At 49.6% G+C, this 24,153-nt stretch overlaps 1 protein-coding gene across 1 annotated transcript in view; it reads right to left on the reverse strand.

Moving 5' to 3' along the window:
- Positions 1 to 1,023: 1,023 nt before the first annotated feature.
- Positions 1,024 to 24,153, reverse strand: part of LOC125716354 (ras-related protein Rab-6B) — a 49,532-nt gene continuing 26,402 nt past the window's right edge. Inside the window, exons 3-8 of the mRNA XM_048988554.1 lie at positions 19,045 to 19,098; positions 18,671 to 18,776; positions 17,771 to 17,882; positions 9,939 to 10,032; positions 8,395 to 8,461; positions 1,024 to 2,297 (exon numbers count right to left, since the gene is read on the reverse strand). Of these exons, the coding sequence (XP_048844511.1) occupies positions 2,233 to 2,297; positions 8,395 to 8,461; positions 9,939 to 10,032; positions 17,771 to 17,882; positions 18,671 to 18,776; positions 19,045 to 19,098 (498 nt within the window). The 3' untranslated portion in view covers positions 1,024 to 2,232. The remainder of the gene's footprint in view (positions 2,298 to 8,394; positions 8,462 to 9,938; positions 10,033 to 17,770; positions 17,883 to 18,670; positions 18,777 to 19,044; positions 19,099 to 24,153) is intronic.

A 24,153-nucleotide genomic window follows, 5' to 3' on the forward strand; every position in this document is an offset into this window, starting at 1 on the left:
CACTTGACAGGCTGGGAGGGAGGTGGAGCCATAGCGCCAGCTCAGAAATGAGTGACACACTCCCAAATAAAATAGGAAGCAAAAAAGTACATATATGCATCAATAATGGAAACAAAAGCCTGTGGTCCATGCAAGTGTATATGTTTTATATGGGCATTAGGTGTAGGGCCACAGTTATAGCTCCTCCCCTTTACACAGGTAAACTGCACTCTGCCCTGTTGATCCAACCCCCAAAAAACCTACACCTGTGGGTCCATATTATACACAAAGCCTTGCGGCAGGATTTGCAGTAAAGATGTTGCTAAATTCATTACCCTTAAAGTCTTGTTAGTTATTTGTTCATATTTTTTATTTCTTAGGCAGCAAGAAATATGCACTGGACTTACATTTTGAATAATGTTTAAAATAAATTTTCCAACGTCTGTTATACTGTCAACAGGTATGTATGCAGACACACTGTCAGGTAGTGTAACAGCGCCGGCTAGTGGTGGGAAAGTGCGCAAAAAGGACAGAAATCGCACTGCCGAGCAGATCATGAGACTGCACGTTTCGAAGGTGCACCTCGAGGATTCTTTGACTGAAGTCGGCACCTCTCAGCCATGGGCCTTTCCAGGTGCCAGCTGCCCGACTTTGGGGCACTCACACACGCCATGTCGCCGGCCGATGTCAGAAGCTCTACCAGCGGACGCACGATGCCAGAATGTCTGATTATTTCGGCTGCCTCCCTCCCACCGTCCCTGACTTACTGGTGATGCTAACGTTAGCTTCCTACAAGATACTTGTCCTAGTAACTTCTCTGAATACTAGTTAATATGGACCTTCAAGACTCATATGAAGACAAATGTCATGTTTCATTTACAGCGAAGGCTACTATAAGACTTGTTATGATTGAGATTTTACATTTTCAATACATATACAAAAAAGTGCATTAAAGTCTCACAAGAAAAGACATTTCAAATAAAACTATTTCACTGACCACCAGCCCTCCCCCCCCTCCCTGTTGTTTACACCCCCTCCCCTACCCCGAGCCTCCTGAATAGCTTTGGTCCTTGCAGAAATCTCTCACTAACATACCCCCCCCCCACCCCAAACAGGTAGAAAAGGGGCTTTTAGGTGGCCCTAGTTTCTTAACACACGTCCTCAAACAACACCGAAGTTCTGCCAGCTCTTCACGCCAGAGCTAGGGGCTCCTAGTCTTTGCAAAAATGGAGCGGGGAAAAGCAAGCCTGCAAGCTCGGTATATTGCCAAAAACAGTGTACTGGGAGGGAGAGACCCCTGTCGGTGGTGTAAGATCAGACGGGTCGTTCAGCGGGCTGTAACGAAACATACGGCAGGTAGGACAAGGACTCTGGGGCTGACTAGCCATCAGTGAACAAGGAAAAACTCAAACGAAGTCTTTAGTGTCCCTGAAGACCACTCTGTACCTTTCATTCTGGTCAACTGGGATTACATGTATGGAGGCACAAACACAGTGAGATGAGCAGTATTTACAGTGCCGTGTGGCACGCCAAGGATTGCCTGTGAGACCACGAACACGGTGTGAATGAGGAGAGAGCAAGCAGAAGGGAATCCTGCGAAGGCAGCAGAGAGAAGAGAACCGCAGCTTAAAGCTGCCCGCGGAGCTGGCTGCTGTTTACAACGCTACTGAAAAACTGAACACCCAAATCGAGACTTTACAGAAATGTCAGGCGAGGGCATGTCCCGATTGACGCATGAAAATTGCAGGGGGGCGAAGCCTTGACGTGTTTGGTACTGTGCACCCCAGAGCAGACGTAATCCGTGCACAATCTCCGTTTGCATGCATGCTACAAATTGGTGACGCGCTTTTAGCTTTGTGTGGTCTGATCCAATCCTTCTTAGAGTTTTAGCACAAGCTGATAAACTTAGGCTGTCTATTATTTTTAGTGTTTTCCTTATATACAAAAATACAAAACAAAAACAAAAAACTACTACTCTAGTCTTTCAAAACAAAAAAACAAACAAAAAGGGTAGGTTTGGAATTTGTCTTCTGTTCTTTTTGTAATTTTATCTTCTTTCACAATTTTTATGTTTTTGGCAATTTTGTTAATAAAGTACAATATTATACAACTGAGGACTGATGCAACTCTAGTTCCAACCAATCATGTAAAAGGCCAAATAACCGATCTGAAAACTCAACTGGAAGCTAACCAATAGGAAGCAACACAACAAGCATGTGGTGTAAATGAAGCCATCCAATCCGGTGCCGTGTATTAACAGGAACAGCCGCTTTCACTGGTTGGTGCCTCTTGTGGTTTGTCCAGCTTGATGTCAATCACTGAAACGCAGGCTGGTTAAGGAAAAGCTAGAAAATCGCAAACAGCACAGTGTAAAACAAGAAGAAAAAAAAGACTGAAGATTTCTTTCCACCTAAAGAAAGACAGTTATGTCGCGGTTATTCATTTCATTCTGCAGAAAATGAGAGAACAGAACGGTAAACAGCATGAAATAAAAATGCATAGAACAGAACAATTTTATTAAGCAGATGACTTGAAATTGGCCGCGCTTTTGTGAGGAAGCGTGACCACAATCCAACATGGCTGCCCACGGCATTGGCACCAGGATGACTCTCTAGCTGATGAGAAGGGGGGGCTCCTTCCCTTTGGAGGCCCAGCTGGTGCCTCCTTGCCCGGCTTCAGCCTTTGACGTACTGGGGGTAGTGAACACGGTCCCAAAATGGGATCCTCATCCATCTGTCACACCGGACACCCGCCTGGCCTTGCGAGGGCCCCCACTGTGATCGGTGCGGCGGGTGAAATATCGCGAGGCTAAGCGAAAATTGTATCGACTCCACCGGGCCGCGATAAACAGAATAGGCTAGCGAGTTGCGGGCTAATAAGACAAGCTAGCCAACGTCTCTGTTTATGACAGCCTGTCCTGACTGCGCGTCTTCAGCAATCTCAGAAGGACATGTCTGCACAGCCCTGGAGGCGTCTGTATCTACAAGCCAGACGGCCAGTTTTATACTTGCCAGTCTCCGCTGCACTCCCTCTATTCATTGTTTGTGTTGCACTATCATGCAAAGCAACTTATTTTTATCCATTTATACTGCCGATACTTAGAGAAGGCATCAGTCTGTGCTCCCGTTTTAGGGTACTCCTGTTGCACGTTGGTCAGCGCCATGTTCTCTGCATCCTTAGAAAACAGGGGCAAGACAAGGCAGTCGGGTAACAGGGAAGTCTTGGCACCTGACGCCAGATGATGGATGTGTGAGGGTTGGGGCAGGTGCAGACAGACACTGCATTTCTCGGGGAAAACCTCAAACGGTCTGCAAAACCTGTCAGTCAAAGACGCAAATGAGCTCCAGGTGCCAGGCCAACCTCTTGAGGGGGGAGGGGTTTCGAGAGCACACCCCCGGCTAACCAAGACATTGAACAAAATTGAAACTTGACTCCAATGTCATTCAAGACTTCCACCTCAGTGCAGATGGTCATTTCTGGCAGAACAAGACTGGACCGATTCCTCTTTTTTGGTGCCAGGAAAAGGCACTGATCTAGAATCAGCTTACCCCCCATAAAATCCAAACCCTAATATACTATGTTTAACTAGTGGAAAAAATTAGAACTGATCCCAGATCAGTACTGAGGGGCAGTTTTAACTGATTCCTCCTGTGATTCTGCTCTAATTACTGTTTAACGTGGCATTGGGGTGAATCACCAGAATGGTTCTTCTTGCTCACCTCGCACATCCCCCTTTACGCTGGACTATCAAAACTCAGGCTGCGGAAATGCAGGCAAAATGCTCAGTAATAATAACCCCTAATGATTCCAAAGATCCAGGAATACTTGTCAGAGCTTTAGCTAAGCAAACATCTTGCTCCTGTGCCAACCCTACTTACACTTGTACCTGGACTTTCACTGGAAGCTCAGTCTCACTGCTCTTTCACTGGAAGCTTAGCCTCACTGCTCTTTCACTGGAAGCTCAGCCTCAATGCTTTTATGCCTAGTTGACTCATTGACAGCACATATGTTTGTAATCTGCTGTTTGCCTCACATGTACAATGCTTTGGACAAAAGCGTCAGATAAATATGTAAATGTAAACCTTGCTGATCATCTTCTCTGAACCACCTGATACAAATGGCCCAATCTGGAAGCCTCTGAGGACCACAAGGACCTTGACACTGACAGTTCCTCCACCAGATTCCGGTCACAATGGATGTCCTTCCCTACACAGAATGGCCATTACAAGATAGGTCACTCGTAAATCGTGTCCAAGATCACAGGCGTTGTTTTATAGGAACTCTTGACATCATTGTTGAGTTTATTACTAACACAAAGGGAGGGGGCTTGTGTGAGGGGGTGGGGGGCGAGAAGAGGAATCGATGCAGCCTGCAATACAACTGATAATAAAGACACAACAAGCTTTCTCTCTCCAAACGAACTCCTCACGTCTTCAGCTGCTTGCTAAAGAGCACAAACCTTCACAGGCCATTTGTGCTCGCAGGCTGGGTGCTCTCAGCAGACTCATGTCATCCTTTGCTTTCCCCCCTGATATCCGGTTCAAGGACCTCACACCCAAGCTTTCGGTTAGCTCGGTTGGTTAGAGCGTGATGGTAAAGACGCCAATACGGGCCATAAAGTTCGTGGGCAGCGGTGGCTTAATGGTTAGGGAAGCACACTCGTAATTGAAAGATTGTAGGTTCAGATCCCTGACCAGCAAGGCACCACTGAGGTACCAAGGTACTGCTCCCGGGGCGCTGAATTAGCTGCCCCCTGCTATGTCACACTGTCACATGTGGGTTAAATGCAGAATTTCATCGTCGTGTGCTGTGGTGTGTCAAGAATGACAACTAAGCACTAAATTAAAAAAATAATAATAATTAAATGAAAGTGGGAAGACCACCCCGAAGAACCAAGCTGTAATCATTCAGGTGTTTTGTTAAGGAGCACCTAAGAATCGCATAGATGGACAAGGATTTCTACGCGTTACTTTTCATCCTTTTCTTCTCTATTATTTGGGATGATAAAATGACAAATTACTCTTAGGAAGGGAGTGTGGGGCTGGAAAGCGGGACGTGAACAGGCGTCACCGGCTGCCACACGAGTCACGGCTGGGTCGCCCGGTCTTTTCCACTCCGTTGGCTTTAATATTCATTCAAAGTCAAATTTAAAGACACGCAGGAATGAGAGGAGACGGCGGGACTGCGTGGCAGTCATTCTGAAAACATGGTTGAAACGTCGTGGCTGATCAGGCTGACGAATGCAGGACTGCGAGTCCTTAAGGCTTTGACAGAACGATTTAAAAGACAAGAAGTCAAATGCCGAATGTGCGTAAGTGGAATGTGTGGATGCTGGCATATGATAATCGACAGATCGTCAGTAACCCTTCTACAAAGCCAAGGTAGGGTTACTGTTGACATTGTCACTCCAGGTAATTAATCATCTTTGCCTGCTGTTATACTAGAATGGCAGATATTAATAACCAGACGGATGAAAGTAAATAAATTTTCATAAGCTGCCATTAGTTACTATGGTGATGGCACTTCTGTCAAGGAAGAGAGAAAAAAAGACATAAATTCATAAGATGTGTTCGGGGGAGGAGGAAGAGAAGCAGGGAGGTAAATTATTGCCTTGTTGTTTTTTTGCTGTCATAGGAGAAATATTGAGAATAAGACAGGCTTGGAAAAAAGGAGGAACCAAAGAATCATATTCTTCATGTACCTGAGGGAAGACTATTCATGTCGCACATGCCAAGCAGGCACAGCCAAGCGCCCAAAGCACTAATTTCGCATTTGGGCACGATTTGCGGTAGAGAGGAACAGCTCGTGTTGGGTTCCCCCTGGAGACAAAATCTAAGTAAAGCAAACCCAAAGTGACAAGTCATTACAGTGTGGATGCGCCAACAAAGCATCCAGTGGCTTCTAGGGAGATCTGGCCGGTAGTAAGACTCTTTATGCCAGTTATGGGAAAACAGTGACTAGGGCTAGTGCCCAGGTGATTGGCCGCTGGTGATTGGCCGCTGGTGATTGGCCGCTGGTGATTGGCCGCTGGTGATTGGCCGCTGGTGATTGACAGGGTTGAAGAATCCTGAATTTGTTGTGACTCCAGTCTGTCCAATGTAATGCATTACAATGTCCCAAATTCCCAAAGACGGCGAGATCATCGCATGCGGATTGCTCATAAACGTTATAACAACTTGGGATTCTTTACATAAACAAACGCTGGGCGCCCAAGACCATCTGGCAGCATGTCCTAGACATTTGTAAAAAACATGGAGGTATGCCCGGCTTGAGGCAAGCCCCCCTGCTCGCTCAGCCGGTGAGGTTGACTGGGATTGTACTCATCTTCAATCCATACTCTGAAAACATACTAAACAGCTTGAAAGTATGTTCTGGTAACAGCTCTTCTCTGCTGGAGGCCATCTTCCAACACCCCTCCACCAACATCACCTTTGGCCACGCAGTTGGTTGGCAGCCCCCCCCTGCTGGGACCCATGGGCCTGCCACCCTGTCTCCACCCCCCACGTCACTGCTTAGTCACATGCATGCCTTCAGTCACTGTCAAGCTGTCCACAGTACTTAGCTGGTCTCCTGCTATGTGGCTAAGCAGCCGCGCATCATGACCACCTGTCCCCATGAGAATCTGAGCCCCGGAGAAGAAGGCAGATCCGAGAAAAGCTCTCTCTGCCCAAAGTTTGAAAATGATTAATGTTACAGGGGGTGAACACTACACCGTGAAGTCAGGGGGTGAACACTACACCGTGAAGTCAGGGAGTGAACCTACACCGTGAAGTCAGGGGGTGAACACTACACCGTGAAGTCAGGGAGTGAACACTACACCGTGAAGTCAGGGGGTGAACACTACACCGTGAAGTCAGGGAGTAAACCTACACCGTGAAGTCAGGGGGTGCACACTACACCGTGAAGTCAGGGAGTGAACACTACACCGTGAAGTCAGGGGGTGAACACTACACCGTGAAGTCAGGGAGTAAACCTACACCGTGAAGTCAGGGGGTGCACACTACACCGTGAAGTCAGGGAGTGAACACTACACCGTGAAGTCAGGGAGTAAACCTACACCGTGAAGTCTGGGGGTGAACACTACACTGTGAAGTCAGGGAGTAAACCTACACCGTGAAGTCAGGGGGTGAACACTACACCGTGAAGTCAGGGAGTAAACCTACACCGTGAAGTCAGGGGGTGCACACTACACCGTGAAGTCAGGGAGTGAACACTACACCGTGAAGTCAGGGAGTAAACCTACACCGTGAAGTCTGGGGGTGAACACTACACTGTGAAGTCAGGGAGTAAACCTACACCGTGAAGTCAGGGGGTGCACACTACACCGTGAAGTCAGGGAGTGAACACTACACCGTGAAGTCAGGGAGTAAACCTACACCGTGAAGTCAGGGGGTGAACCTACACCGTGAAGTCAGGGAGTGAACATTACACTGTGAAGTCAGGGAGTAAACCTACACCGTGAAGTCAGGGGGTGAACCTACACCGTGAAGTCAGGGAGTGAACATTACACTGTGAAGTCAGGGAGTAAACCTACACCGTGAAGTCTGGGGGTGAACACTACACCGTGAAGTCAGGGAGTGAACATTACACTGTGAAGTCTGGGGGTGAACATTACACTGTGAAGTCAGGGAGTAAACCTACACCGTGAAGTCAGGGGGTGAACACTACACCGTGAAGCCAGGGGGTGAACACTACACCGTGAAGTCAGGGAGTAAACCTACACCGTGAAGTCAGGGAGTAAACCTACACCGTGAAGTCTGGGGGTGAACACTACACTGTGAAGTCAGGGAGTAAACCTACACCATGAAGTCAGGGGGTGAACCTACACCATGAAGTCAGGGAGTGAACTCAATTGGCAAACGTTTACCTGTTCACCAGTTCATTGGTTTCTCAGGAAAAATACAGGCATCAGCCAAAACACCCATGCTCAATAAAAGCACTGCCTCCTAGTGGTTTAGAGAGGTGTTTGCATGGGGTCAGAGCGGCTGTTTATCAGAGAAAGGTTTCACCTTCAGGAAGTATAACACAGAAGACAATAAGCTACCTTCATCACTGGCCAGACTCTGAAGATGCCATCATGGTATGACAGAGCCCTGCTTATCCTCTGTAACCCCCCCCCCCCCACACACACACACCTGGCAGCCTCAACACTGAAGCTTTGTCAACCTTTATCACATCAGTGTCTGAAGCTGAATGCTGCCTGATAATGAGAGTGAACACTAATATTTGGGGAGGGGGGCTTTTTCTCAATTTATTAACTTCTCAATTTATTAGGTGGGGATCTAATTTCTCTATTTATTAGCACAGCAGAAAAACAGAGGACAGACCTGACAACTGCCCTCAGACGCACACTGGCGTCTGGCCGCCCTGTTGCCAGGCGATACCTGCGGGCGTCTCTGCAGTGATAAAGGATACTGCCTTCTTTGCTGGTGTCCTGCATGCTCTCCATCCCGGGCAGGGCGGCTGCCACACGTCGAAACAGCTGCCGGGACAGAGGCGGAGAGGATGGGGTGAGGGCAAGGTCACCGAGAGCACACAAACACCCATCACGTGTAAAGGAACGCAATCCCTTCTCCCCTACTGAGTCCAAAAGAGAAATCCTATTTCCAATAAGTCAGCTGTCTCCTATTTGCACCCAGATTTTTAGACTGAAAGTGAGCCACGTACTGAATGACATTTATTTAACCAGCAGATATGTTTTTCCAAAGGGAGGAAAGCTTGGGGCCAGAGAGCAATTGAGGTTAATAGCTGTGCTCAGGGGTCCTTGTACTTCCCATCACTCCAGCACAGAATGAGCAAATAATGAGTTTTCCCAATAAAACAAAAGCCAGTGTTATGCATGCAGTCCCTAATATGCCCATAACAGCAAAGGTATAAATTACTGTTGCACATTAAAGTGAAAATCTGCGCAGCGAATGTCTGTAAAGGAAGAAATGAGTGTGCGCCTGTCCATCGTAGCCTGGGGGGGAAACGCAGAACGGAAATACATCTGCAGTACAGCCGCTTCACACACAGACTGTCCTCGCAAGACTTGGCATTTCAAGAATTTTTTACATTCCGTTACAGGAACCCAGTAGTGTCAGAGCTCGAGTGAAAAGGCAGTGGAACGTTTAGCGAAGGAGGTTCTGCCAAACCCCATCAAGCCATCCTTCACCGACAGGATAACGGACTCTGTGTGCCAAACAAGGCAGGACAGAACCAGTCCGAGACAGACGCCTCTTCCGTCTCTGATCTGTCATTAGCTTGTCTTACTTTTGCCTCTTGTATTTGTCAAATGTTCTATGAGAGCAATGTCTCAATATTAGAGAATCGGTCCGTATAAAATTCTGTCTAACTCTGCACAAATATCAAATATCAGTGTCAGATCCAGAAAACTGAATAAAGGCCAGTGCTGAGGAAATGAGATCAGCGTTTCCTCATGATAATGTCTCTACTTCACAGGTTCAGATGTATATTTACATTTTTGTTTAGCAGCTGCTTTCATCCAGTAGAAAGTGCGAAAGTGAATCAGACAGTCACTGCAGCGATTGGGGGTTAAGGACCTCGCTCAGGGGCCCCGTGGTGACATCACACTGCAGACCACTGGGTTTCAAACCGACAACCTTCTGAACGGAAGCTCATAATTCCACATTCCTGAGCTTAGCCAGACCAGCCGTGACCTCTGGCCTGACCTGAATTTTCAGGCTGGTCTTTATCCCTGTATTCTCTTTCTATTTAAAATAAACTAAATTCAGTTTGGAGGCAACGGAGAGGATGTGACTGATGATGTCTTACTGTCTACATTAAAATACCAATGAAGTGCGAGATCCGAGAAGGGGAGGGGGCGGGGGGATTGGCATGGCCAGCGGAAGTTTCTAGCTAATCCAAAAACGTAGGTGTAGCATGCTGTCTGGCGGCTCTTCTCAGCGTCTGCATACGCTCGCGCCGGCCAATCAGCAGCGAGAGCAGCTGGGGCTCACCTGCTTCACGTTGTAGCCAGTCTTGGCGCTCGTCTCGATGAACATCACGTTAAGCTCTTTGGCCCGTTGCTCGCCCTCCTCGATCGTGATTTGCCTGGGGAGGAAATGAAAAACAAAGACGACGGTGACCCACGAGAGGAGCGGCGGGACACTTGGAGGGAGACCGAATCTCTGAAACCAAACTCAGGTGGCTCATTTGATTAATCAAAAAAAAATTAATCGAGACACGCAGATGCACTCTAGTCAGCTTCTTAATTCTTAGCCTTACTGTTAATTAACTGACAGTGGAACGAAGCCATGGCGATGTAAGCCGGCATTAATTATAATCCATTTGCTTGACATGCTAATAAATGAGTCCGTATTTGGATTTTGGGGGCGGCTGATGGCTGGAGTAGAAGTGGCAAAGCTGTCAGCTGTTACACCGCGATGGAGAGCTGCAAGCCAGAACGTGACATGTTTAAACCCAGGCCTATGGCCTTATGGGATACCGCTGTGATGATGTAACTAACCCACTTTCTTTGTTGTGTTTTTAGCGTGATGGGTGGGCACTGTCCCCGTTTCACCATCCTTCCTTCTCGTTGTACCCAGTCTATAGAACGACTGATTATCAGGGAGCTTTTCTTCGGATCGGGGCAGCAACACACCTCGAATACAGGGACTCTATGTGATATAGGGCAATGCTAATGAATGCAAGCTTATCGCGCTAAACAGAAGTCTGTATGTTTACTTCTTACCTCTATTATAATCGTCAGTCTGTGCCCCCCCCCCTCTAAAAAAATAAAGAAGCCGAAAAAGTTGCATTGTGCCCGGACAATCACTCCCCTGAAAGCCCCTCCTGAGAAGCTCAGTCAGTCAGGCTACATTTTTTGTACATTCCCTCCAAACGTGTCTCAGGGGCCGCTGGGAGTAGGATGGGAGTAACTGGAGCGGAACGCCACAAGAGAGAGCCGTAATGGAGGCGTCCTTAATTACAGGGAGCGGGGCCGGCAGGCTGGGGCTGACAGCTTCCGCTGCCCGCGGGGGTGAAGCGGGGAAAAGAGGCAGAGCAGGCCTGGCTGTGATTAAAATATCAGCACCGCCTGGGCCCCATCTGCGGGTGCGAGCGGGGGCCGAGCCAGGGGCAAGGCGAGGGGGGGGCACCAATGGGGGCTACGGGGATCAGCTCCAGAGTCCAGATGCCCTTCCCACCACGTGAGGCTGATCAAAGTCAGGTGCCCAGATCTGCAGCTTCCCCTGAGCCCCTGCAGCTCTCAGCGAGGAGCGACGTGCCACTGGCAAGGTGCCGAGCACAAGTCTGTCTGGGTTTACGGGTAGGAAGCGCGTCGTGCGTGTGGAGGTCCCCGGAGCATGACCGCCGTCCTCATGGCACGTCACAGGTAGTCACGCAGTCCCACGGGACTCCCCCAGGTGGCTCCCCCCCGATCTGTAACCGGGGGTGACATGAATGTGCGTCTGCATGCCTGGAATCTGAAGGCATCATATAAACCAGAACTTGCACGCGTGTCTTTAATTTATAACTCATTTTACGTTTTCATCTTTTGGTGAAATACCGATACACGGCTTTAGTGGAAAAGAAATTGCGTAACATACCCCCACCCCAGAAAGAAAGAGCAGATGGAGAACAGGTCCATTCCCGAGACGTAAACATGGAACAAAGGCCCGATGGCGCCGATCCGAAAGCTCACGCCTGCAGCTCAAGGCCATCCCCCCTCCCCCCTGCCCCCCCGCCCGCAGCCAATCCCCCAAGAAGGTGGGTAACTCAAGCTGACACCACCCTGGGTAATTTGGAACTGGCTGGTGCCATCTGCTCCCTTTTTTCTGGGCAGCAGATACCCCCGGAGATATGTGCCCCCCCCCCCGCCCCTCCCACAACCAGTACGAAAATAAACATGTTTGTAGGCTTATGTCACAAATGCCCAGTACAACACAGCACTTCTCAGGACCAGTATGCTGGGTGTGAATATACACATTTAACAACAACATTACAGAATACGAACAACAGCCAGCCATCATACCACCTCACTTTACAGCAATGGATTGTGGGATGGCACTGACAGCCATAGGAATGTTCCTTAGGGGGCGATAGAGAGCGACGTTCTTAATTAGGCGATGTTCTTTCAGAAAGGGGCACTGGGCTGTGAATCGACCCGGGCAGGGACGAGGGATCTCTCCGCCTCGTTGAGTAACACCCCTCCCCCTCCATTTTGAGTGCCTTCGCTGCAGTGAGGGTCTGCTGGTGGACCCCTGAGATCAGGACCTGTATTAAAGCTACCAGTTTCACGCTTGAGTCACCTGCGAATGAGGGTCAGGGAGTTTAATAGGTTAGGCAGACTGAGAGGGCAGAGAGCACCTCTTTCCCAAGGCAAATTAACTCCATTAACTCAGTTTTTAACAAGGACCTTGCTGGGTCTGATCTTACAGGCCGGTCCAGTCCATTGGCACGGAGCCAGAGGCACCGCTGCGAGGCCAGACCCACTGCTGGACCCTCCCGCTGTTTTAGGTAAACTGCCAAAGACTGCGGGACAGACCCCCCTCTCGATCCGGCATTCCGTTACCATAACAACAGCTGAAAACACCGCTCACTGCCCCACACGGGCTTATCGCTGCTCGATGTTCTGCTTCATACCGTAGGTCATAAAAGGCCCTAAGGACTTCATAAAGAAATGCGGGTGGGAGCACCCGCCAAAGGAACCAGGCATTAAACTCGAATTGCGACGCGTTCCAGAACGTTCCGCCCTGAACTCCTGACCTCATCGTCCGCGCCCGTCGACATGTTCCGTTAGATTTTATGTCGCCTTTCATGAGACGCGTACGTCGATCTATCGAGCCTAAGATCTCCGACGGCATCATATGACTCTGTCTCGTCATGTTACAGCCTCCATGCTCGTAGAGATCCTGTGTTATACAGCGATATATTTGGTATATTTCAAACAGGCAGGGCTGAGTAACACGTACGGACTCCGCGACTGTGTGAATAATGTTTGTTGCTTGAGAAGCTCACAGGTCATAAATAAACAGAAAGAAGGCTTCACAGAAACTGTTTTCTTAGCCCAAAAACACGAGCCAAGCACCCCCCCCCGCCCCAAGGGATCGCGTTTAACGCGGCTCGCCCTCCGAAAAGCCTTTGTGCTCCGTATTATTATTCATTTATGAGCACCCCCCCGAGCCCTGATATGCAGCGATATGTATTCTGTCAGCCGTCGCTGCGTGAGCTAGCCGCGAGCGCCGCCGCCATAATTAGCACGTAGCCAGTCAGTGGCGAAGCCCCTCGCTACCGGCTGCTGCCCTCCGCGCGAAGGAGCCACGTTCCGTCGAGAGGCGTCCCGGTGCTTTTTTCGGCGAGGGTGCGGTCCGTCTGCAGCCCGGCAGCTCGAGCCGTGAATCGGCAGATTAGCTGCGTCCGAGATTAACGCAGAATTAACCGCAGCAGAAACTTGCTCATCAACTCAAATGAAATATGTTTCACGCTACAACAGGTTTCCCAGGTAACCGTGAGAGTTTATGGATTGACGGGATGGAAAAACACGAATCCCTTGTTTATGACAGGCTAGGAAAACGAGGGAGATGTGACGCTGTGAGACCAGCATTACCAAGACCAGCAAATATATATCAATCTATCTATTTAAATATTTCTTTATCTATGTCTATTCATTCCTTCCTTGCACATGCCAAACCAACCTTTCCTCACCAATAAGATGATTAACTGTATTTCTTTATCATGTCTTAGAATGTTTATGTTTATATGTCTCTAAATTTATAATCTCTCTCAGTGTTTCCCAATCCAGGTCACAGGGACCCACAGCCAGTGCATGTTTTTGCTCCCTCCCAACTCCCTGCCAGACAGTCCACATTTGGGAACTGAAAGATGGACCGGCTGTGGGTCCCCGAGGACCGGATTGGGAAACTCTGCTCTATATATGACACTGTCATTGTCAGTGACAAGAATGATATTTCCCCTCAATATATGACTCTACACATGATATTTCTGAAGCTGACTATTACCTTTCACGAGGGCTCCCTTCCTGAACTCAGGCTTTTTCCTAACAACAGAATCAAACTGTAAACTTTAAAAGTAGAGTCTGTAGGATGTAGGAAATAGACAAGAAACATAAAATGGACTGACACAGGATTATGGGATCATCCAGGAATCTGGACCCTGATCAGCCCAATAAAAGAGAATATTATCTTGTAAAATCTATAGTTAGTTTAGCCAGTTTTAATGTTTTTTTTTTTAAACAAAGTTTTTCTTCCAAATGAGCAGGGACTCTCTCACCTGCTGTGATTTAATTTTCGGTGTTTGCTGACGGCTAACGGATCTCCACACTCCAGCAGAACTGAGGGGCACGTCCATTACTGCCGCCACGGCAACCTCAGCGCAGCGGACACCGCTCCTTAAACGAGTCCCAGTCTCAGGGTGGGAGAACCGAGACAAGTGTCAAAGTTTCACGTCACACTTTGATCACATAGCTGCCTCAACGCAGGCCGCAGTCCCTCGAACGGAACGACACGCTCAGCTTCAGGTACATCTTTAGACTCCGTCGGCCCAGGAAGAATATCCACAAGATGGCAGGTAATTATCAAGCACAAACAGCTGCCGCTCCGCAGCAGCGTTAACGAATCGCACGCTGTTACGGCCAGCCAAACGCAACACGGAAAAACACACGTCGTGTAGCAGCACGCCGGCATTCACGGCATTTTCAGTTTCAGCCACATGGTACTTAATGCTCAGTGGCTGGTAAATCCACATTTGTGTCACTTTCAACATCCATCCATCCATTTTCCAAACCGCTTATCCTACTGGGTCACGGGGGGTCCGGAGCCTATCCTGGAAGCAATGAGCACGAGGCAGGGAACAACCCAGGATGGGGGGCCAGCCCATCGCAGGGCACACTCACACACCATTCACACCTACGGGCAATTTAGTAACTCCAATTAGCCTCAGCATGTTTTTGGACTGTGGGGGGAAACCAGAGTACCCAGAGGAAACCCCACGACGACATGGGGAGCGTTTCATTACCTCCATTACCCAAAACAGCCAAAGAAACCGGCCTGTCATTAGCAAGCAGTGTCCCTCTACTCGACTTGAAGAGAGGTCTTCTAGATGTTTGTTTGCTTGAATGAAGCTCTGTTGAGGCATTTATATTTCTAATGACTGTCCCAAAAAGCTCCAGGTGGTTAGGAGATGGATGGATGGATGTAAGGAAGGAAGGATGGATGGATGAAAGGAAGGATGGATGGATGGATGTATGGAAGGAAGGAAGGATGGATAGATATTCCACAAAAAGATAGAAAACATCTGATGGCAAATATGACTCGAGTCAATGGGAGTGAGTTCCTGGTGCCATTTTATCGCACCACTGTTGTGTCCTTTGGTAATATGATAGCAGTCAGTACCCATCACGCTAAGTGATTTTCACTAGAACATTCCATTGCAGGGGATGTTGGATTAACACCAGTTACTGCACTCTGTCCCATTATAGCACTTTGTCCCGGTGGTGCTGAGGCATCATAAGTTAGTGCTTCATCCATCCAACGGTTGGGGGCTGTCGACCACAATGAAACTCTGACAAAGCGAACCAAGGTTTCGAGGTACGGGGGACTGTATAGGCGGCGGTGATCTCTGAGTGAATATCAATGGCACCTTGTCTTCGGAAAGCTGTCTTTCGCACGGCGAGATTTAAATCAAGATGCAGATACGATTATTTCACTTTTTCGGTGACTTGAGCACAGCATAAGCAGGGAAAATCCTCTATTATCAACACTGGGGGAAACAGCATCTGCCTGCAAAGTCTTATTTACAACTGAGGAAATTGTGTTTCCGCTGGTTAATTGCCACGTATAAATAAGGCAGTACGGCAAGCCCTTGTAGATCACCAGGAGGTCTAATTAAAAATGAAAAAACAGTAAGTCCCGCCCACAAATAGAGCTTAACACTGTCGCTGCAAACAAGCTTTGGGATGCACCACCTCATACAGCCAGAAGGTGGCAGCGTGTTTGGTCCCTGATCCTGGTGTGCAGGGGAGTGTGGTGATTAAGCAGCAGATATCAAGGCAGCAGAGTGCCGAGGCTGCATTTCAGAGCCCCAGAACGACCCAAAAGAGCCTCCGTCAACCTTCACAGAATGCAGGCCACACACAGGGAGAGGGTCAGGAGGTTTGCATCATAAAAGCCGCTTCCCCATTTTTCTTCAGGCTCGCCAAGTACCACCTGCTTCTCCAAAGCCAGCCGAACCCCAGACCTGGAAGGTGGAGGACAGGCGGGCGCCAGGGCTGGAAGGTGGAGGACACGCGGACGCCAGGGCTGGCACCAAACTCTGAGGAGGACTAGGCACGGCTCACGGTAAACAGGGAAGCTTCTGGAGGCAGGCCTTCAGATATGTCAGCCTAATGTAGCAGCCCAACCCAACGCTATGGCCAGTCATCCGGAAGGGATCCTGGTCCTGGTCCGCTTCTTTTTTTTTTTTTTTTATATATTCCCTCCACCACCCCCCCCTCTGCGGTGGACTACTTTATTTCTATTTATTTATTTATTTCCTCATGAGAGGGAGAGGGAGAGAGAGGGGGACAGAAGGACAAAAATGGAGAAGAAGGGAAATAGAGGGGGAGGGAAAAGAGAAGAAAAATAAACAAAAAAAAGAAGAAAGAAAACCACAGATAATCTGCTTCAATACCTGCTGATGAGAGAAAACAACAACCAACATCTGTACGAATCACAATGAGCATGTTAAGGAGCAACAGCCGATAAAGACAGTGTGTGTTTGTGACAACCTGTTTGTACACCTGCGTGTATCTGTGAGAACCTGTTTGTACACCTGCTTGTATCTGTGAGAACCTGTTTGTACTCCTGTTTGTGTCTGTGAGAACCTGTTTGTACACCTGCGTGTGTCTGTGAGAACCTGTTTGTACACCTGTATGTGTCTGTGAGAACCTGTTTGTACTCCTGTTTGTGTCTGTGAGAACCTGTTTGTACCCCTGTGTGCACACCTGTATCTGTGAGCGCGCTGGTGTTCAAAAGGTTTCTCCATGTAAATGTCTAGTAGTGTGTGTGGGGAGCCACAGCCCCATCCCTCAGGACATGTAGCAGACACGGAGGAGGCCCGGACCCCAGACATCCAGAGGCCCCCCAGGGCATGGGAGCCCCCGAAGGACCACCGCAGGGAGAATAGCAGCCCTCACCCAGAAAAGGGCAGAGGAGAGCTCCGGAGGGAGGCCATCCGGCAGCCACAGTGCAGGAGCCCCAGGGGGCCATGGCGGCGAGCCTGCAGGCTCTGCCGGCGGCCGGCCCCACCAGGGCAGACCAGGCCCTGGGCCCAGAGATCCAAGGGCCCCCCCACCCCCCAGCAAGGGCCCAACAGAGCCAGGAGGGCCAGATCCCGCCAGGCAACCGCCGAGGACGAGCCAGCACCCACCCGAGCACCCAGCCCCGGACATCGAGAACCGTCCTGGTCCGCTTCTGACTCCAAACAAACATTTGATAAATCAGTTGTGATCGGAATAGTACAAAATACACAGCAGAGATCATCGGACAAAGTTACACGCAATAGTACTTATCAGTGAGGTTTGGATTGATTAATTGTAAGAACAACAATTTTAAAATCAATTTAATGTTTTTGAAAAAAAAAGAGCACCTATAAAAATCTCTCTGAAAGACTGACAGAAAATGTCAGGGTTTGACAGATTGCGGGCTGGAACATCGCCCCGAAACCGGGTCACACTGGAACAAATTCAGCGGACGCAGCAGTTTGCGGGGAGTGTGATGGAGGGAGCCCCATCTCGCAGCGTGGGCCAACACGCCGAGCCACCAGCAAGCGGCGAGCTTGTCGGCAGACTCACCTCTTATCTGCCAGGTCCGTCTTATTGCCAACAAGCATGATGATGACGTCGCTCCCTCTTTCTGTCCTGACATCGTCGATCCACTTAGAGGTCTGCTGGAAGGAGTTGACGTCTGCGTGGGGGGAAACGTCGCGGTGTAAAAAAACAGCGAGAAGCCGTCTGCGCAGTCCTCACAGGGATGCCAGAACGAGAGCGCAAAAGCGAGAAGTGTGTAGGGGGGACCTGCAGAGTGGGCTGCCAGTGGCGAGGGGTGTGACGCCATTGCAGCATAATCAGTAAAAATGCCTTTTTTTCCCCCCTTTTGAACTGATTGGCTTTAACTGCTGGGAGGTAGGAACATTTATCAGCTCTGCTAGACCAACCCCTGGATGCCTGAATCCTATACAGCCTCCTGTTTTCCAGGTAACCATAGAGCAATTATGTTCTTGTTACTGCCTATACTCAAGACAGCCGGCAACACCCTGCAGGTCTCTCTCTCTCTCTCTCTCTCTCGCTCGCTCTCACAGACACACACACACACACACACACACACACACACACACAGGTTTGTAATGATGTCTTTGGGGAGACTCTCCTTTCATTTCTATGGGGAAACCTCTAATCCCAACATGATGACCTTAACCCCTTCCCAGCTCTAACTTTACCCATAAGTAACCAAACAAAATAAGAGATTTGGCATTTTTAGTTTTTTGATTGCATTCTCGGATCTTTGTGGGGACCTGAAAGATGGTCCCCACAACATCAGAATAATAGGTTTTTCTCACATTGTGGGGGACGTAGCATGGTAATACACTACCATGGGACCAACCAGAAATGAATGGGATGGTGTAATGAGAGAGAAGCACCTAACCACCAACCCCCCCCGACTTGATGCAACGCGACCTCAACATGCTCACTCACTGGTGATGTCATAGACCACCACCGCGACGGTGGAGTCTCGGATGTAGCTGGGGATGAGGCTCCGGAAGCGTTCCTGTCCCGCCGTGTCCCACAGCTGCAGCCTCACCTGGAAAGCAGAGGGCCGAGGCCAAGGCAGGTGTCATTAATCACCGCCAACGAGGATGCCGGCCCTTTAAAACATGGCCGCTGTTCCGGCATGCCGTCCGCTCCAGTTTACCCCCGAGTCGAGGGGCTTCGTTTAAAAGCTGGTTTATCAGATAAACCCCCAGATAAACGCAAAGTCATAAAGTTAAGGTCACACGGAGGTTCACAATTACGACGACAAAGGCTAGGGCGGCGCCAGAGAGGTCCGAAAGACAAAGCGGGATGCTTACCGTTCGATCTTCGAGGTACATGGTTTTCGACAGGAAGTCAATTCCAATAGTTGCCTAAAAGAGTGAGAAGATGAAAATAACGTCAGGGGCACTTACGCTGAAATACGCCCACGTGTGGTCGCAGGGTAAGCATTACCCTGCAATTAAGTGCAAATAGGGTATGGAAATGGCAAGAAGCCGATGCATGCAGAGGAGCAGTCGGCCCATTGCGCATCTGTTGACACTGTAATTAGGCTTGTAAATTCGCTGCGGGTTTGTGTATCATCGCGCATTAAACGGGAAGCCCACCCAAATGGAGCAAGCAGCCATTTCACACCACGCCGACAGCACAGCTTCCCAGTCACGCTCTTTCTTCCCAGTCTGCTCCTCTAACTGGTGCAGGCATGCGGTCGGCCAGCCACACATCCCCCGTACGATCACATCAAATCACTTTACCTGCCACATCGCTCGACACTTGGTAGAATACATGCGAGTGGAAAATCCCGTGTGCAAAGTTCCACAACAGCAACGGCAAAATAGGGCAAATATCGCAAATATACAAAAATGGGGAATTTAAAATGTAGCAATAAAAAATTATTTAAAATCAGAAACACTTAATTGCAATGAGTAGTGATTAGTACTGTTGGATGCCTTGTCCACAGTTGAATGAAGCAGTGAGTTCAGTTGCCCCTCCCAGCTTGGGGTCGACTTGCTATGGAAATGGCCCACTAGGGTAGGGGTACCCAAATAGGGTGTTTGGGGATCTGCGGGCCTCCACCACAGAGGTGCCACTCCTGCCAACATTGGTGTCAGACACAAGCTTCTCGTGAGCATGTCAAGTCAAGTCGAAAAGGCCACATCATCATGGCCCGGAATAGCGATGCCTCCTGGACCGCAGTGTGGCAGACAGACAGCATAGGAAGAGGATTCATAATTAAAGTGCAGCAACCCAACCCCTCCAAACAAAACAGGCGACTGACATTATGACTTCACAGCTGGGGGCGGAGCTCCAGCCCACACAGCGAATCAGAACGCAGATACCGGCCTCGCAGCTCTGAAAGCTCCGGGCAGCTTGACGCTACATGACTGGGGGGCTTTGGCTCCTGAGCCTTCAGCAGAGGACATACAGAAGTGGGTGGGTTATTGATCGAAAAGTCAAGCTGAAGAATCCCCCACAGAGGGGCGAGTGACGCTGGTCTCAGGCAGGAGAAAACCGGCCTTTGTGAATAAGCTTGTCAGGAAAGATAAGAGCACGCGCGACAAACATGATTAAACGCTGCTGCAGTGACGTGGAGCCAAACACGCCGATTAGCTGGCTGTCACAAGGGGAGAGGTGGAGGGGCGGGCTGGCCGTAAGGCCTTCTGCTTCCAGCCGGGACACAAGCCTGGGGTCACGCCAGCTAGCTGACAGTGGCTCGCAGTTGCAGGTGTCACATGACCCATGACGACCCCCCTCCCAACACATGCTGGCCTGATGGATTCGCCAGCAAACACAAATCCCCACACAGCAACAAATCACAGCATTGTCTCACTAAAGGAATTCTCTTTGCACAGATACCAAAGGAAAGCCTGAAAGAGGACCCCCCCCCCGGCCCGGCTCCGGCTGGCCTCACTGCCACACGCTCTGCCTACCAGCCCCCCTCCCCATACAGGCACATTAAAGGGCCAGCACCGTTTTTTTTATACCTTGGAGGATGGGACGCCGTGCGGGATGACGGCAGGTTTGAGTCAGGCAGGGAAGAGCGCAGAGCCTGTGACGCACTGGGCGCGGCGTTACTCACTGCTGCTGACTCCCCGGTGTTCCCGTTGCCAACATTATCTCCCCCTCAGGCTACCTCTACTACACCCCCCCCCCCCACTCCCGGAGCTCACCGCCAGCCCGGCGCGAAGCAGAGAGAATCAGCCTCTCAGTCACGCCCCCGGTTTCCCTGGCGATGAAGGCTGCCGCAACAGGTACCCTGATGGCCTCTGGCACCGAGTGGTACCGTTTCCAGCCCGCCGGAGCCCATGTGGCAGAGCTGGCCTTGCGGACGGTGGCAGGAGACAGGCATGGGGCTGTAACAAGGCCCCCGAATGGCTCTGGGTGGGGGCTACAGCTACTTCATCCATCATGACGCATTTACACTCACAGGAAACAAATACCGTGGTAGCTATACCACGGCAACGCCAGCCAAACGTGACATTCCACTCCTTTATCCGGGCTGTAATCCTCAGCAGGCGGGCTCCATATTTCCGTCTCCATAAATGCGCAGCCCGCACCCTGAGAGAAGCACGGAGGGCCAGCCGGCCGTCATTAGCGCTGCTGTCCGCCGGCAGGTACTAAAGAGGGCGGATTTTTTACATGCCGCAGTGGAATTAGGCTTCGTTAAATATAGAAACGCGACAGAAGACGAGTCGGAAACATATCAAACAGCCCAGGAATTATTCATGACCTTTCTGAAATTTTAATAGCTGTATTTCAGCCGAAAAAGACGCAGCACACTGACAGCAGGACCTGCTACTACAAATGCAAGCCACTCCATGAAAAAAGAAAAAAAAATATTAAAAATATAAACATATATATAAAATGTAGCAGGGACAGCAGGTAATTAACTGTCAAAATGGCAGGAGGAGGAAAGACAGCAAACTGAAAGAGTAAATGGACATTAGCGGTACTTTTAATTTAAGAAATGGCTGACTCGGGCGAGTACCACAATCGCCGCTATTGATAAATCACGGGAAAACACTGCAGGAAGACAGCCGGCAGATTTATGGCAGCGATGCAGCCTGGAAACCGCTCCTCCTCTTCTGCAATCGCACCCCGTCCAAGATCTGTGTTTTATGGCACGATGTCCTTAAGGAGCGAGCTGGACGTCTTCGAGCTTCGCCACAGACCCGCCAACATCTCCGCCTCCTGTTAGCCCCACGGTAGCTGCAATCGAAGCCAGTGTGACAGAGTCACACCCTACAGGCCATAAGGACGTCAGCCTGCAAACTCGAGCATCTCCTGCCCTTAACAAAGCCCCAATCTTCGCCATCCAGCACACGTCATGAGACACTGAACCCAACTACTGACAGGAGCTGTAGTCGCCCTCAGCACCTTCAGAATGACCTGCTCTGGGGTCACTGAGGTAAGCAGCCGTGTTGCTACGCTGTAAAAGCTGGGCTAATCCAACATGAAATACCAGCCTGCTGCTATTTTACTTCCTTTCTACATTATAAACCAAGGTTCAGAAGTAATTTCTGTACCACACTAAGCATAAGAGCATCATAAATCAATATTACACAAAATATTCTGGAAAGCCCTGCGATGGAGTGCCCCCCCCCCCCATCCTGGGTTGTTCCCTGCCTCGTGCCCATTGTTTCCGGGATAGGCTCCAGACCCCCAGTAACTCAGTAGGATAAGCGGTTTGGAAAATGGATGGATGGATGGATATTCTAGAAAATGGATGCATGCCCTGCTGGAAAGATACCAGCATGCTCTGGAGTTAGATTACAGGAAGTTCTGTTTCCTAAACGCCCCAAAAGGCAGAAATCACAAATGAAATAGATCAGTGGCCCTATTGGCGATGCAGTGGCTACCATCTTGCGGACACACCATCACTGGGTCTCGCGCGTGAAGACCGGAGGTGGCTCACGCACCAGAATGCATATTCATTCATTAATTAAAATTTCAGACTCCACTGCATAGAGCAAGTGACCGGTTGCCAAGCAGCGTCAATTTAAGCAAAATGGACGGAGTTTGGCCGTGAGAGGTAAGAGATGGAATCAGCTTCAGACCATGGAGAGCCAATCATTATAACAGCTAAAAAAAAAAGAGCCTCGCAGGATCTCACAGGTGAACTCGTTATCCTGAAGGTCACGCCTCCATGTGGAAGACTGTCTCCTAATCAAGATGAATGGATCTGAAGCTCCTTTGATCCCTTTTGAGGTCAGGTTCAATGGATGAGGAACTTTCCGGCTTCCATTAAATGTTGGGAATTAACTACAGTTATCAGTTACCGGGCAACAAGACAAATGCATCACTAAGCTATGAAGTTATGGGCATCGTACTACGATGTCACATTCTGGCAACAGCAGACTGTGTAATTAGTCTTCATGGTCTCAATCCATCCTTCATCCTCCCCCACTTCTGTTAACGTTTTTCTCTTGCTGGCGTCGACACTATCTGCAAAGAGCTAAAATCCCCCATTTCCTGTCTGGAACCGTCCGCCGTTCCCGCTCCGCGCGCTCCTACCCAGCATTCCACAGAGCTGACGTTCATTAGGAGAGCTGTAGATAGTCCGCCGCGGCGCGGCCAAGTCGATAGCCTTACAAACACACACACGATCATGCCGTGTAGAGATAAGCTAGCTGTCAGACTCAGGGACAAATCTTCCCGGTAAAAGTGCACTCAGCGGCACAAAGTCTAATAAAGGAACGTGTCTGTTTCCGTCAAAGCGAGCAGGAAATCGAGCAAAATCGCACGCAGAGGCAAATACTGCCACCATATTAGATAAAGGGTAAGACGAACCAATAGAGCTTTTTTAGGTGATGATGGTTGAATTAGCTCTACATTTTATTTACTTTGACAGTAGCGATTTGCAGGCCTTGTAGGCCTTGCTCAATGGCCCAATGGTGAGGTCACTCTGCTGATCGGGGGATTTGACCTGGCAACCTTCTAATCACAAGTACAGCATCCAAACCCACTAAGCCACAAACTACTTCCCCCCAGTCCTAACATTTAGTGCTTGAGGCTTTTCTTGACTGGGGAGATGCAGAAGAGCACTGGCAACCCACCTGTTACATCTGTCGCATTAAGGCAAAACTCTCTGCTCTTCTCTGACAGTCGTCCCAGAAACGCTCTGCTTAAATGCCAGCCGCAGCTGCTGTACACTGTTCCCTGAAACAGGCCAGCGATCAGCCTCATGCAGTAAACAGCCCTCGGCACCTTGGGGCTGCTTTGAGGTGGAGAGGGAGCAACACCCCTCCCTCAATGATACCTTTACCCCAGGATACGCCCACCCCCACCGTTTCCACATCAACAGGGCACCAATCCAAGATGGCAGCATCAGCCAAGTGAAAACAACAGCATGGATTTGTAGCTGGGCAGAACCTTTAATTAGGGCCCAGAGGTCCCGGGAGTCTGTGTGGAGAGCGGCCCGGGCGATC

This window comes from Brienomyrus brachyistius, chromosome 21, assembly GCF_023856365.1.
Source record: "Brienomyrus brachyistius isolate T26 chromosome 21, BBRACH_0.4, whole genome shotgun sequence".
NCBI lineage: Eukaryota > Metazoa > Chordata > Actinopteri > Osteoglossiformes > Mormyridae > Brienomyrus > Brienomyrus brachyistius.